Source organism: Macrotis lagotis, chromosome 1 (genome assembly GCF_037893015.1).
Source record: "Macrotis lagotis isolate mMagLag1 chromosome 1, bilby.v1.9.chrom.fasta, whole genome shotgun sequence".
Lineage (NCBI taxonomy): Eukaryota > Metazoa > Chordata > Mammalia > Peramelemorphia > Peramelidae > Macrotis > Macrotis lagotis.
This window is the reverse complement of record NC_133658.1, coordinates 908,808,939-908,822,487: the sequence shown is the minus strand read 5'-3', so window position 1 is coordinate 908,822,487 and position 13,549 is coordinate 908,808,939. Positions and strand designations below refer to the sequence as shown.

The 13,549-nt window shown below is 57.3% G+C and overlaps 2 protein-coding genes across 3 annotated transcripts; one reads left to right on the top strand and one right to left on the bottom strand.

Moving 5' to 3' along the window:
* The first annotated feature begins 3,549 nt into the window (after nt 1-3,549).
* Nucleotides 3,550-12,194, top strand: XRCC1 (X-ray repair cross complementing 1). Of its 2 annotated transcripts, none has more exons than XM_074219430.1 (17): nt 3,550-3,932; nt 8,406-8,498; nt 8,619-8,729; nt 8,899-9,057; nt 9,173-9,253; nt 9,327-9,429; nt 9,693-9,823; nt 9,917-10,037; nt 10,113-10,350; nt 10,428-10,544; nt 10,652-10,712; nt 10,986-11,097; nt 11,192-11,246; nt 11,324-11,463; nt 11,630-11,720; nt 11,845-11,920; nt 12,005-12,194. In XM_074219430.1, exons 1-17 carry the CDS (start codon nt 3,882-3,884, stop codon nt 12,116-12,118), a joined length of 1,854 nt encoding a protein of 617 aa, XP_074075531.1. In that variant the 5' UTR covers nt 3,550-3,881; the 3' UTR covers nt 12,119-12,194. The 2 variants fall into 2 exon arrangements, with proteins under 2 accessions (XP_074075531.1, XP_074075530.1); XM_074219429.1 differs by having other exon boundaries at nt 3,551-3,932; nt 9,324-9,429.
* On the bottom strand, nt 11,543-13,174 carry ZNF575 (zinc finger protein 575). The gene has a single exon (XM_074219431.1). It carries the CDS (start codon nt 13,170-13,172, stop codon nt 12,441-12,443), a length of 732 nt encoding a protein of 243 aa, XP_074075532.1. The 5' UTR covers nt 13,173-13,174; the 3' UTR covers nt 11,543-12,440.
* Nucleotides 13,175-13,549: the final 375 nt, after the last annotated feature.

Sequence of the window (13,549 nt, the reverse complement as noted above, 5' to 3'; positions counted from 1 at the left end):
ATGTTAGTTAAAAGGGTTCCTCAGATCCTTTACAAGCACTCAAGGTAACATTGCATTTAGAGGGGATACAAAACAGCCTTTTCTTCATTCAGTCTTTCCATCAGCCTAGGTATGCCAGCATAACAGTAAGGGATGCAAAAAAGATACAAAAAGAGGCAAAAGACAGTTTCTGCCTCAGTTAGTGTACAATCTAATGGGGAGACAGCCTCAAAACATATAAACAAAGCAAACAATATACAGGATAAATAGAAATAGTCAACAGAAGAAAGAGACTGGGATTATGAAGAGTTCTATAGAAGGTGGGATCTTGAGCTGGTGGCAGTGTCAATGGACTGAAGAGTTTACGTGTTTACATGCAAAGTAAGATTTAAGAGGACTGTAAAGCTAGGAGGGGACAGGTTATGAAAGATGTTGAATGCCAGAGTATTTTATAGTTCATCCCAGAGGCAATAAGAAGCCACTGGAATTTATGGAGTAGAGGAGGGAAATTACTGGATCTGCATGGTAGGAAAACTATTTTAGTGACTGAATGGAGGACAGACTAGAGTGGGGAGAGGCTCAAAGTACACAGACCCACCTCCCATCCCACAGCAGCTATTGTAATAGTCCAGGTGTGAAGTAATACAGATCTGCAGTAGAGTGGTGACAATGTAAGACGAAATGAGGCATATCTCACCCCATAGATAAAACAGTTCAAAAATCAGTAGCCAACATAGGCGGCAGCTAGGTGGTACAGTGGATAGAGCACTGGCCCTGGACTCAGAAGGTCCTGAGTTCAAAGTTGGCCTCAAGACACTTGACACTTGCTAACTGTGTGCTCTTGGGCAAGTCACAACCCCATTTGCCTCACAAACAAACAAATAAATAAATAGATGAATAAATAAATAAATAAAACTGGCAGCTGGTTGACTCAGTGGTTAGAGCACTGGTCCTGAAGTCAGAAGGACCTGAGTCAAAATCTGGCCTCAGACTCTTATAGCTGTATTTCCTTGGGCAAGTCACTTAACCCTGACGGCCTCACATCCAGGGCCATCTCCAATAGTCCTTATTCCTATCTGGCCCTTGGACTCAGATGACTGGAGGAGATAGACTGGCGACATTGTATGGCACCTCCTGACTCAAATTCAATTCAAGGGCATGATATAACAGTTCCCTGATACTGTAGTCTTCTTCAAGAAGGAAGAACAAATAACAACGCCAGGCAGTTTACAAATATTATCTTATTTGATCCTCACAACAATCCTGGGAGACAGGTGCTATTATTATTCCCATTTTACAGATGAGGAAACAGGTGTAGTGACTTGCCCAGCATCTTGCAACTAGTCAAAGTCTGAGGTTGGACTTGAATTCCAGTCTTCCTGTCTCCAGGCTCAGCCCTTGAAGCATTGTGGCGCCTCTTGGCTGCTCCATAATTAGCCACAGAGGCAGCTTTTATTCTGAGATCTCCAGAAAGAGAACAACCTCCAGGCAGGCCATACAGGTGATGCCCTGAAATTCTGGTGACTTTTCCGGGACAGAGATGCCTGGGGAGCTTGGCCTCACAGGAGAAAAACAAACTCTGGGCCAAGTCCCTCCCTCTGCCCTACCTCTTTAACCCACACCATCTAAATAATCAGGTCACCCGGGGCTGTTCATCTCGACAATGGGAGCCCTGTCCATGGTGCTCTTTGTCTTCTCTTCATGTGATTCCCTGTCTTTTGATGGCTCGGACCCCCTCAGACTTCTCAAACTTGAGCTCACTCCCAAGGACAGTGTTCCCCAGAACCACCCTCACCCCACACTGATGCTGGCTTCCAGGCTGAATTCTGGAATCATCCCATGTCCCAGCTATGGTTCCAGTAGGTTTGGATAAAGCATTTGTACCGCAAAACATCCAACAGTCCCCAGGGAAAAAGAATCCTTGAGGAAGTCTTGTTTTTAAAGTTAAAAAAAAGATTGCAAAGATTAAAAATCGTTAAAGAGGAAGCTCCGTGGGGTCTCTTAAGCCCCTTCCTCAGGTTCAGTACAAAGGGGAGGGCAGAGGGCATCAGAATGAACTCAAACTGCCCCGGCTCTTCTCCACCTAGGACTTGATTTGTGCCTCAGGAAGGTGAGGATTAACTCAACCCTCCCCTGTTGCAGTGGGACCCGAACTTTCTGTGCCCGCTGGAGCCTTTCTCCTCTCCCATTAGGAGGACGGATTATGGGGTTCTTATACTTGGGGTTACTCCAGAAAACTGGAATTCAGGAAATTTAAATACGGTCTATGGGGGAGATCATATTAAAAGTCCCAAATGAAGGGGTTCCTTTGTCAAATTGATCATGAAGTCAGGTGGCAACTGCCGAAGTTGGTTTTTAATCTTTATTTATGATCAAAAATTGGTCTGACAGTTTCTAATTGGAGTTTGTAAGTCTGAATGTCATCCGCTGATCTCCTCCAGGTCTTTGTCTCTCCAGATGTAAGTTTGAAGATAAGCCCAATCTGTTTCAAACAATGTTTGCCCAGATTGCACATGCAAGCTTGCAAATTTAGCTTTCACAGCTGTCCGGACAATGCTCTCTAAGGACTATCCCGAGGAAGCAGGAACTGGGTCCGATCAGCCCAGATTAGGAGACAATAGTCTTCCTTCTACCCGAATCCTTATCAGTGTTCTTACAATAGAACAGATCTTGTGAGCAGGGTAGAGAAATGACCAGTCCAACTAATGGCACCTTTATGAACTAAGGTGTGCCTTGGGTGTTTTCTGAATAACTTTGACCTCAGAGCTTTGTTATCAGGGTTGATCTCTTTAATGATGTCAGATCCTAGAGAATAAACTAACTTTTTTGCGATTTCATTTTTCGCCTAGGAAAATGAATGGGTTTAACACAGCGGGTAAGCCATCCTTTCCTGCGTCCACGGGGGCGTCCGGGAGGTGTTTAAACACTAGACACAATTTGATCGGCATTATTGACATTTTCTCCATCATTTAAGCCCCGATGTTCGGCATTTGCCTATTTCCAGGGTAGGCGTGCACGCCCCCCCCCATTGAGCTGGCCCCAGAGGGGGCCACTGGGTGCCCCCTCCTGCAGAAAGCCTTCCTAACCCTTCCCTCAGAATTACTTTGCATTTACTCATCCCTCACCAAAGGGAGAACTATTTGGCCTTATCTGGCATGTAAATAGTCTGTAGCCAAGGGCACCTTTCACTAGGTAGGGAGGTCCTGGGTTCTAATGATGCCCTTTGCTGGGTGACCGCGGGTGAGGGGCTGCCCTCTGGGCCTCCGCAGGACCACGAGGGCTCAGCTCCGGGGGCCTGGGCTGCCCCTCGGGGGGCGTGTCCAGCTCACACCTGCAGGGACGCCCCCAAAGTGGGCTGAGTTGGGGTGGTGCAGAAAACACTGAGCCCCTCCCATCTGCACCGGCGGGAGGAGGCTCCCTCGACCAATGGGAAAGAGGAGGGCCGTCTTGACCAATGGGCACGGGCTCCGTCGGCCGGGAGGCGGGGCAAGGCCGAGTTGTCATGGTAACCCCCGAGGGCGGGCGGGCAGAGACGGGAGGTGGAGCCATACTGGGCTGAGCGGAGGGGCGGGGCGGGGAGAGGAGGGAGGGAGGAGCAGGTGGAGAGGCTGGTCATTGGCGGAACAGCCCCAGGGAGGCGGGCCCAGGCCTCGGCCTCATCATGGGGCGGGCTCAGGGCCAGGGCGGGCCATAGAGAGAGGAGGCGGAGTCGGCCAGGGGAGCCGGGCCAGTGCGCCTGCGCGGCCACAGGAGCGCGCGCCCGACTTTGAACAGGCCCCGGGAGGCTGCGCGCCTGCGCACTAGTGCTGGCCTGCGAGCGCGGCCTCCTCCTTCCCAGGCGCCGGCCTGGCCCGGAGGCCTTGGACTCTGAGGACCCGTCCCGCCTGGCTCCCGGCCCCACCATGCCCGAGATCCGCCTCCGTCACGTTGTGTCGTGCAGCAGCCAGGATCCGGTGAGGGACGCGGAGGAGGGGAGGGACATGGCCTCTGCCGACTTCCGGTTACGAAGGCCTGGCGGGAGGGACTTCCGGTTATCTCTGGGGCGCCAATAGTGGCCATGGGGGCCTTCGGGGGAGTGTTATGGGAGCCCCTGGGGGTGTCTATGGGAGCCCCTGGGGGTGTCTATGAGGGTATCTGTGGGAGCACCTAGGGGTGTCTATGGGAGCCCCTGGGGGTGTCTATGGGAGCCCCTGGGGGTGTCTATGAGGGTATCTGTGGGAGCACCTAGGGCTGTCTATGAGAGTGTCTATGGGAGCCCCTGGGGGTGTCTATGAGGGTGTCTGTGGGAGCCCCTGGGGGTGTCTATGGGAGCCCCTGGGGGTGTCTATGAGGGTATCTATGGGAGCCCCTGGGGGTGTCTATGAGGGTATCTGTTGTCTATGGGAGCCCCTGGGGGTGTCTATGAGGGTATCTGTGGGAGTACCTAGGGCTGTCTATGACAGTGTCTATGGGAGCACCTGTGGTTATCTATGGGAGCCCCTGGGGGTGTCTATGAGGGTGTCTGTGGGAGCACCTAGGGGTGTCTATGAGGGTATCTATGGGAGCACCTAGGGGTGTCTATGGGAGCACCTAGGGGTGTCTATGAGGGTATCTATGGGAGCACCTGTGGGTATCTATGGGAGCCCCTGGGGGTGTCTATGAGGGTATCTGTGGGAGCCCCTGGGGGTGTCTATGAGGGTATCTGTGGGAGTACCTAGGGCTGTCTATGACAGTGTCTATGGGAGCACCTGTGAGTATCTATGGGAGCACCTAGGGGTGTCTATGAGGGTATCTGTGGGAGCACCTAGGGGTGTCTATGAGGGTATCTGTGGGAGTACCTGGGGCTGTCTATGAGAGTGTCTATGGGAGCACCTGTGGTTATCTATGGGAGCCCCTGGGGGTGTCTATGAGGGTGTCTGTGGGAGCACCTGTGGTTATCTATGGGAGCCCCTGGGGGTGTCTATGGGAGCCCCTGGGGGTGTCTATGAGGGTATCTATGGGAGCACCTAGGGGTGTCTATGAGGGTATCTGTGGGAGCACCTAGGGCTGTCTATGAGAGTGTCTATGGGAGCACCTGTGAGTATCTATGGGAGCACCTAGGGGTGTCTATGAGGGTATCTGTGGGAGCACCTAGGGGTGTCTATGAGGGTATCTGTGGGAGTACCTGGGGCTGTCTATGAGAGTGTCTATGGGAGCACCTGTGGGTATCTATGGGAGCATCTAGGGGTGTCTATGAGGGTATCTATGGGAGCACCTAGGGCTGTCTATGAGAGTGTCTATGGGAGCACCTGTGGGTATCTATGGGAGCCCCTGGGGGTGTCTATGAGGGTATCTGTGGGAGCACCTAGGGGTGTCTATGAGGGTATCTGTGGGAGTACCTGGGGCTGTCTATGAGGGTATCAATGGGAGTACCTGGGGCTGTCTATGAGAGTGTCTATGGGAGCACCTGTGGGTATCTATGGGAGCACCTAGGGGTGTCTATGAGGGTATCTATGGGAGTACCTGGGGCTGTCTATGAGGGTATCTATGGGAGTACCTGGGGCTGTCTATGAGAGTGTCAATGGGAACACCTGGGGGTGTCTACAGGGGTCTAGAGGACCCTGGAGGTGCCTGTGAGAGTGTCTATAGGAGCACTGAGAGTGACTAGAGAAGTATCTAGAGAAGAACCTGGGGGTGTCTATGTGAGTGTCTAGGGGTGCCTATGGGAAGCATCTGGGCTGTCTTTGAGAGTGTGTGTGGGGTGTCTGGGAGCACCAGGAGTGTCTATGAAGGTGACTAGAAGAGCATCTGGGGGACGTCTATTTGTGTCTTTGGAAGCATCTAAGTGGGTGTCTGTGGGAGGCACCTGGGGGTATCTGTGGGGGTGTTTTTGAGGATATCAGTAGGAAGTACCTGGGGTTTGTGTGGGGTGTGGGGAGCTTCCCGGAGGTGCTTAAAGTGTCTATGGGGCTCCTGAAGTTTCTGTAGAAACCATCTTGGGAGCACAACTAAGTGGTGCAGTGGATAGAGCACCAGCCCTGGAGTCAGGAGGACCTGAGTTCAAATCCAGTCTCAGACACTTAATAATGACCTAGCCGTGTGGCCTTGGGCAAGTCGCTTAACCCCATTGCCTTGCAAAAACAACAACAACAAAACTATCTTGGGGTATCTCTGGGGCCCCCCTGGGGGATATATGATATTTGTCATGTCTGTGAGGGTTCTGAGAATCTCTGTAGGGGACTTCTGGAGGTTGGGTTGGGACGTTTTAAGTCCTTTTTATGGACAATGGATATGGGTACCTCCATAGAGGCTTCAGGAATGACATGGGATGCTCTAGGGGTGCCATGGGGGACATTTTGGGCTTCAAGAGTGACTAACTGAAGTTGTTTGCAGTTGACATCCCTGAATATCCTTGGAAGGCCTGGAAGGGCTGTTTGGGGGCCTCTGAAGGTGTCTGTGGGCTCCCCCTCCCCTCTAGACAGTGGAGATCACAAAGAGCCATCCTGGTCTTATCCAGGACTGCTGGGGGAGTGGCTAAGTGTAGACCAGAGTCTAACTTGATTTAGGTGTAGATTGTAGGTGTAGAGTGGCTTCAAAAGCAGCTGGTGGCTACCCCCCAGTGGGTCATCCCGAGGGCAGTATGGCACCCGGGGGAGCCCCAGGGTCTTTCGACATTGTCTCAATGACCGTGGACGAGGATTGTCTGAGCAGTTGATGCCAGCTGAGGAGGGATAGTTAACACTGGCCTTCAGGAAGGACTCAGAAGGCTCCTGAATCCAAGGGTCAGTCGGGTCCTTTCCTCTCCTCCATGACAAAGATGCAAAAAGTGCATCTCCTCACGAGCAGCTCACATTCCAGTGAGCATATAGTTTATCTTTGCAGAATAAATATAAACAGGAACTCCACATGAAGCCTTCTGAGGGTCCCAGAAGACGTAAGCTGGGCAGCCACTTTTCTGAACACTCTGATGGGAAGTTCACATCATCTTTGGAAGCTAAGAAAGCCAATGCGGTGATCTTAGGCTGGTGTACAGAAGGACTGGGTAGGGCAAGCAGTGGAGGTGGGGGTCCTGGTCTCTGGCTTGGTGTGACCTTTATCTCCCCATTGGTGGCTAGCTCTGGGCACCACATCTAGGGACAGCCACAAGGCCAAATTGGAATGAGAGGAGAGAAGCCCTGTCCTGCCAGGAGACCCACATGGGTGTGTTCAGGGCTTTGAAAGGCACTTCCAGACCCACTGGGCTCCAAGGGCCTCCAAATTGGGAACACCTTCCTGACCATTGGAAGGACTGACCCAGAAGGTGGGAGCTGTCTGGAAATTTCTACTTGTGCAGTTTAGATGCTTTCTGCAGCCCCTTTGAAACTTGGAGACTATCACAGGGACCCCCAGCTGCATTGGTCTGGCATTGCCCAGGCAGCTGCAGGAGGGACTCAAAATTCATATATAGTAGCTTTTTAGAAATGAATTAAATGTTTGACCAAATAGAGCCTGTGAATGATGTTATATTCAAATGGCCTTGGCAGAAAAAAGGTTCCCCACCCCTGGCCTCTAATATAAGCTGGGGCAGTGGTGTCTCTTGGGGATGCATCAGAAAGGAGCTGGTGAGTTGTATGTCTCTAGAGATAATCTAGAGGGGACGTCCAGGGATGTCTGTGGGGGACATTTGGGCTCTTTCTGTGAATAAGTTCTAGATATTTGGGGGGAGTAGTGGGGCAGAGGGTGGCTCTGGAGGTATCCATTGAGGGGCCTAGCCCAAGATTATCTGTGGGAGCTATCTTAGGATGCCCAGAGGAGACCCCTGAGAATATCTGTGGGAGAATATCAAGAATGTCTGGGTGGCTGGGGGTCCAAGATTGTCTGTAGAAGACTTCTGGGATAGCTTTGGGGTGCTTCTGAGAGTGGCACTAGGATACATCTAGGGATGCCTGTCATGGCTCCTAGGGCTGTCCCTAGCAGACAGGTATAAATCAACTTTTCTGGAGGCAGCTTCTGGTTGTTTATAGGGACACTAAAGAATTTGTTTAGATAATTTCAAACATCCAGGACTGACTTGGGAAGAAATAGGAACGGTTTTCAAATGGGGGTTCTCAAGTTTGTCTTTAGGGGTTTCTGTAGGTTTTTGAGCCCATCTCTAAGTGGCATCTTGGGGTATCACGTGGAGACACCAGGAATGCCCTATGGGAGCCCAGAGCTGTCTTTCTGGGGGCATATCATGATCTCTAGGCAATCTTATCTATAATGACCTTTCAGAAATGCCTTTGGGTAGTTCCAGGAGTATCCCTAAGGGTATCTGGAAGTTTCTGAGCAGCAAGTGGGTCTGTAAGGGATGCTGAGGAGCTGGGCCCATTCAGTTCTGTTGGCCTCAGTTTTCTCAACCACCAAGCGATGACAATCTCAGCCCTTGCTGGCATCCGAGGAGACGGCTCCTAGAGACGTTTAGTGTCTGTTTTGTTGTCTGTTTCTTCTAGACCCATTCAGCTGAGAACCTACTGAAGGCCGACACCTACCGGAAATGGCGTTCGGCCAAGGCTGGGGAAAAGCAGATCTCCGTCATCCTTCAGGTGACCCCGGTCGAGACCCCTCTCTCCCCCCACTGTCCTGCAGGCCCCCCTTCCAAACGCACCTTCTGCCCCTGATTTGAGGGTCCTCCCCGCCCTCACACACATTCCCCTTCCCCCCAGCTGGAGAAGGAAGAACAGATCCACAGCATTGACATCGGGAACGAGGGCTCGGCCTTTGTAGAGGTGCTGGTGGGCAGCTCAGCAGGTGGCAGCGGGGAGCAGGACTACGAGGTGAGGAAGGGGCCTCTGCCTGGTGGCCCTCCTGGACCCTGCTCCCGGGTGTGCCCTGCTCTCCTCCTGGAGGCTGGTGGCATCCCCCGAATGCCTTCGGGGACTTCAGGTGGGCAGAGCTTTGTCCGGCTCATGGACGAGGTATGTCTGTTGTGTCTTCTGTTCCCAGGTCCTCCTTGTGACCTCTTCATTCATGTCTCCATCTGAGAGCCGGAGCGGCGCTAACTCCAACCGGGTTCGGCTCTTTGCTGCCGACAAACTGGTCCGAGCCACCGCCGAAAAACGCTGGGACCGGATCAAGATTGTGTGCAGCCAGCCCTACACCAAGGTCAGGGCTGGGCTCTGGGGGGGAGGGGTCAGGAAAGGCCTGGGAGGGGGTTCCAGGCTTCCCCCAGGATGGAAATGCTGGAGCCTCCATGTCCCTCCTCTCTCCGATCATGCAGGACTCTCCCTATGGCCTGAGTTTTATAAGGCTCCACAGCCCCCCAGACAAGGAAGAGCCCGAGGCCGCCCCCTCTCCAGCGGTGAGTGCTCTCCCTTCTCTCTGCCTCGGGCTGTGGGGTGCCCCGTCCCCCTAACCTTGCTTCTTCACAGAAGGTGACCAAACTGGGAGCCTTTCGGGTGAAGGAGGAGGATGGGACCAGCAGCTCCCTGAGACCGGGGGCCCTCTTCTTCAGTCGGGTCAGCAAGGCTTCTCCAGGTGAAGTAGGATTAGGGGCCCAGAGCTTTCTTTGCCTGGGTCCCTTCTGGGCCGTGGGATCCCCGTGTCTCGAGGTAGAAGTAGGAGTCAGGGCGGGGGAGGAACAGGGGTCTCTTGAGATGGGGACCCTAGACCAGATACCCCAAAGTTTGGCCTTCTGAGGCTGCAGACTCAGGCAGTGTGCCCCTCTGGGCTCAGGGCCCTTGGATCAGTCAGGTCTTCAGGACATGGGGCAGGTCCTGGAAGCTCCGTCTCCTCTCCAGCACCCACCAAAGAACAGCCAGGTCCCAGTTACGCAGCCGCCACTCTGCAGGCCTCCGAGGGCTCAGCTCCCCAGGCTCCTCCTCGAGTCTCTCCCTCCGACCCCGCCACATCAAACAAAACTCTCAGCCAGGTGAGGTGTGGGGTCATGCAGGGGGACCAGGAAAAAGGCTGGGGGAGTTGTGGCACGTGGCTCTTTACACGTACGTATCCTCCCCCCCACCAGACCCAAGAGTCTCCAAAGGGAAAGAGGAAATTGGATTTGAGCCGCCAAGGACCAGGAAGCCCCCAGACTCTCCAAGCCAAGGCAGCCCACCCTAAGCCACCAGCCCCCAAGAAGCCCAAAGGTGAGTTAGACCAAGGGGCTGGGCTGGGGGGCCAGGACCCCAGGACCAGGTCTACAGATCTCTTTGTCTCTTCAGTGTCCACTGCAGGCCCTGCCCCTGCCCCTGCCCCTGCTGGGGGGATACCAGGAGCTGAAAAGAAAAGTGCCAAAGCCAGGGCCAAGGTGGGGCCGGCCCCGCTGGGGAAGGTCCTGGAGGGTGTCGTGGTGGTCCTGAGTGGCTTCCAGAACCCCTTCCGCTCAGAGCTTCGGGACAAGGCCCTGGAGCTTGGCGCCAAATACCGGCCAGACTGGACCCCAGACAGCACCCACCTCATGTAGGTGCCCCCTCCCCTCCTTCCTGTGGCTCCAGCTGAGCCCGGGCATCTTCTTGACCTCTGCCCTTTGTCCTCAGCTGTGCCTTCGCCAACACACCCAAATACAGCGCCGTCCTGAGCCAGGGTGGGCGCATAGTGCGCAAAGAGTGGGTGCTGGATTGTCATCGCATGCGGCGGAGGCTGCCCTGTCAACGGTGAGGACCCCCTGGGGGGCTGGGGGCTCAGCTGATTCTATGGTGAGGGGGCATGGCCTTTGACCTCTGGCTCCTCTGTTTCTCTTTCTTCCTCTGCCCCTCCCCAGCTATCTCATGGCAGGCCCGGACTCCAGCAGTGAAGAGGAGACAGCCCCTCCCACACCGAAGGTATAGTTCTTCCAGGGCTGAGATTACTGCCCCCTACCATCCGCCCCTCCCCGAATCTTCCTGCTCCTCCCGTGGTCAGAGGGTCTGAGGAAGAGACTGGAAGCCAGGCCATAGGAGGGGCAGCTGGAGGGGTGGGGGGCTGAGGGGGGAGGAGAGGAGGGAGGTGGAGGTGGTCCACCTGGGACCACTTGAGGGAGGGGGACTTCGCTCTGGGTAAACACAAAGCCCCCCCAGGCAGCCTCCTGGAGCCCAGGTGGTCTGGCCCTCTCTTAGCGCCCCCAAGCAAACCACCGGCCTCCTGCAGCAGAGCCTGGGTCAGGCCTCAAGACACAGCCTTCTGAAGGGCCTCAGAAGGACCCAGACCCCACAGGGGAGGAGTTGACAGGTGAGGCCCCAAACACCTCACCCCAAGTGGGAGTGGACAGGGTAGGGGTGGGGGGCCTCGGGGGTTTGCCTGAACGGACAGTTTCTACCCCCAGACTCTCAGGACGATGGCACCGAAGAGTCGGGTGACACGGAGGATGAGCTGAGGAGGTGGGTAAGTGGAGGCAGGAGTGGCCCCGAGGGGTGAGGTCCCAGCAGTCACCAAGCTTCTCTTTGCGCCTCCCTAGGGTGACCAAGCTGAGGGACCAGCGGCAGCCACCTGACCCTGGAGAGAATGGCGAGGACCCCTATGCCGGCTCCACGGACGAGAACACCGACAACGAGGAGGGCCCAGAGCCTCCGGACCACCCCATCCCCCAGCTCCCAGGTGTCGTCCCCGCCATGGGCCTTCTCTCTGACCCCCCACTCCCTTCCCTTCTGCCCAGGGTCTTTCCCCCTCCCCCAGCTGGACACCCCTCTGCCTGCCCCTTACTCTGTGAGCTGAGCTTAGCATTTCCAGGGTCCCTTACTGTCCTGACCCCTGCCCCCCCCAGATTTTTTTCAGGGCAAACATTTCTTTCTCTATGGAGAGTTTCCGGGTGAGGAGCGGCGACAGCTCGTCCGATACGTTACAGCCTTCAACGGGTCAGAGTCCTGGGGACAGAGGTGGAGGTGGAGGGAAGGCTCCCGGGGGAGAGGGAGCAGAGGAGGGATGAGGCCATTTCAGGGGTTCCCTCCCTTTGACGCGTCTGCCTCCCGGATCCCACAGGGAGATAGAAGATTACATGAACGATCGAGTCCAGTTTGTGATCACGGCCCAGGAGTGGGACCCCAGCTTTGAGGAGGTGAGGACCCTTTGCTGCCCCACCCTGGGGGAAGGGGGAGGCAGGGCAGGCATCTGGCCTAATGCCTCCCCCCAACCTCCCCAGGCCCTCCTGGAAAACCCGTCGTTGGCCTTTGTGCGTCCCAGGTGGATTTACAGCTGCAACGAGAGGCAGAAGCTGCTGCCTTACCAGCTCTACGGGGTGGTCCCCCAGGTCTGACCGCTGCCCAGGCCCCGCCACCGCCCTCCCTTCCCCTTCCACCCAGAGTTCTAATAAAAGTCACTGTTTGAAGCAACCGTCTGCCTTTCTGGACCCTGGATGTTGGCGGGGGACCCCACCCCCCAAGTTTGTACCCGGGGCTCTGAAGCGCTCTCCCTGCTTTCCTGTAGGGCTCTGGGGGGCGATGTTGTGCCACGGGGTGGAGAGGCCCCTTTTCAACACCGCCCCCCCCCCCAGCCTCCCATGGCAACGAGGCAGAACTGCCCAAGAGCCCGCGCACCCCCAGGTGTAGGAACTGTCTTTATTGGCAGCGGGCGGGGGTTCAGGCCGGCTCCCCCTTGCCCGCCTTCCCCGCCTTCCCCTCCCCACGGTGGCTCCGCCGGTGAAGGGCCAGGAGCCGGCGCTGGCCGAAGCCTTGGCCGCAGCTGGGGCAGCGATGCTGAGGGGCGGCCGGCGGGGGCGGCGCGGGGCCGGCCGTGGCCGTGGCCGTGGGCGCGTGGCGCCGCTGGTGGGCCGCCAGCTTGGAGGGGTAGCAGAAGGACTTGGGGCACTGCGGGCAGGGGTAGGGCCGGGCGCCGCCGGCGTGCGTGTGGCGGTGCGCCGCCAGCTTGGAGGGGTAGCAGAAGGACTTGGGGCAGTCCGGGCAGGGGTAGGGCCGGGCGGGCGAGTGGGTCCAGCGGTGCGCCGCCAGCTTGGAGCGGTGGCCGAAGGCCTTGGGGCAGTCCGGGCAGGGGAAGGGGCGCGCGCCGCTGTGCGTGAGGCGGTGCGCCGCCAGCTTGGAGGGGTACGAGAAGGCCTTGTCGCAGTCGGGGCAGGGGTGCGGGCGCGCGCCCCCGTGGGCCAGGCGGTGCGTCGCCAGCTTGGAGGGGTACGAGAAGGCCTTGTCGCAGTCCGGGCAGCGGTGGGGGCGCTGCGGCGGCGGCGGCCGGCGGGCGCGGGACGGCCCGGGGCGCTCCGAGGCGGCGGCCCGGGGGTCGGGGGGCGCGCGCGGCGCCGGGGAGCGCCAGGCCGGCTCCTCGCCCCCCGCGGGCCCCGGCTCCCCTCGCTCCAGCATGACTGGGGGGGCCTGGAGCGGCGGCAGACACGCGGGGGGCGGGGCGGGGGCGCGGCGGGGGCGCGGCGGGGGCGCGGCCCCGGGCTTCCGGCGGCGGGGCGGGGCCGAGGCCGTCAGGAAGCGAAGAGGGGAGGGGTTTCCGCTCGGGGGGCCGGCCCGCGGCTGGGGGCGGAGTTACCAGGTCGGGCACTCAGGTTCGCTCGGAGTCCACGGAGGGCGCCTTAACCCTTTCGTGGCCGGGGTCGCGTGTCCTCGGCAGCGCCCGGCGGGGGGGGGGGGCGCGAGGCGCCCGGGCAGGGGAAGCGGCGCGCGCGGCCGAGGCGGGGCGCCCCCGGGCGTCCGGCCGCCCCGCCCCGGGCACCCGGATCCCGACCCCG

Excerpts from the sequence above, each read along its gene's own strand:
- ZNF575 (XM_074219431.1), bottom strand. The coding sequence starts at position 13,172 with ATGCTGGAGCGAGGGGAGCCGGGGCCCGCGGGGGGCGAGGAGCCGGCC.
- XRCC1 (XM_074219429.1), top strand. The coding sequence starts at position 3,882 with ATGCCCGAGATCCGCCTCCGTCACGTTGTGTCGTGCAGCAGCCAGGAT. Across the intron at positions 9,254-9,323 it reads AGGCCGCCCCCTCTCCAGCG|AAGGTGACCAAACTGGGAGC; the intron begins GTGAGTGCTCTC and ends GCTTCTTCACAG. Across the intron at positions 11,464-11,629 it reads CCCCATCCCCCAGCTCCCAG|ATTTTTTTCAGGGCAAACAT; the intron begins GTGTCGTCCCCG and ends TGCCCCCCCCAG.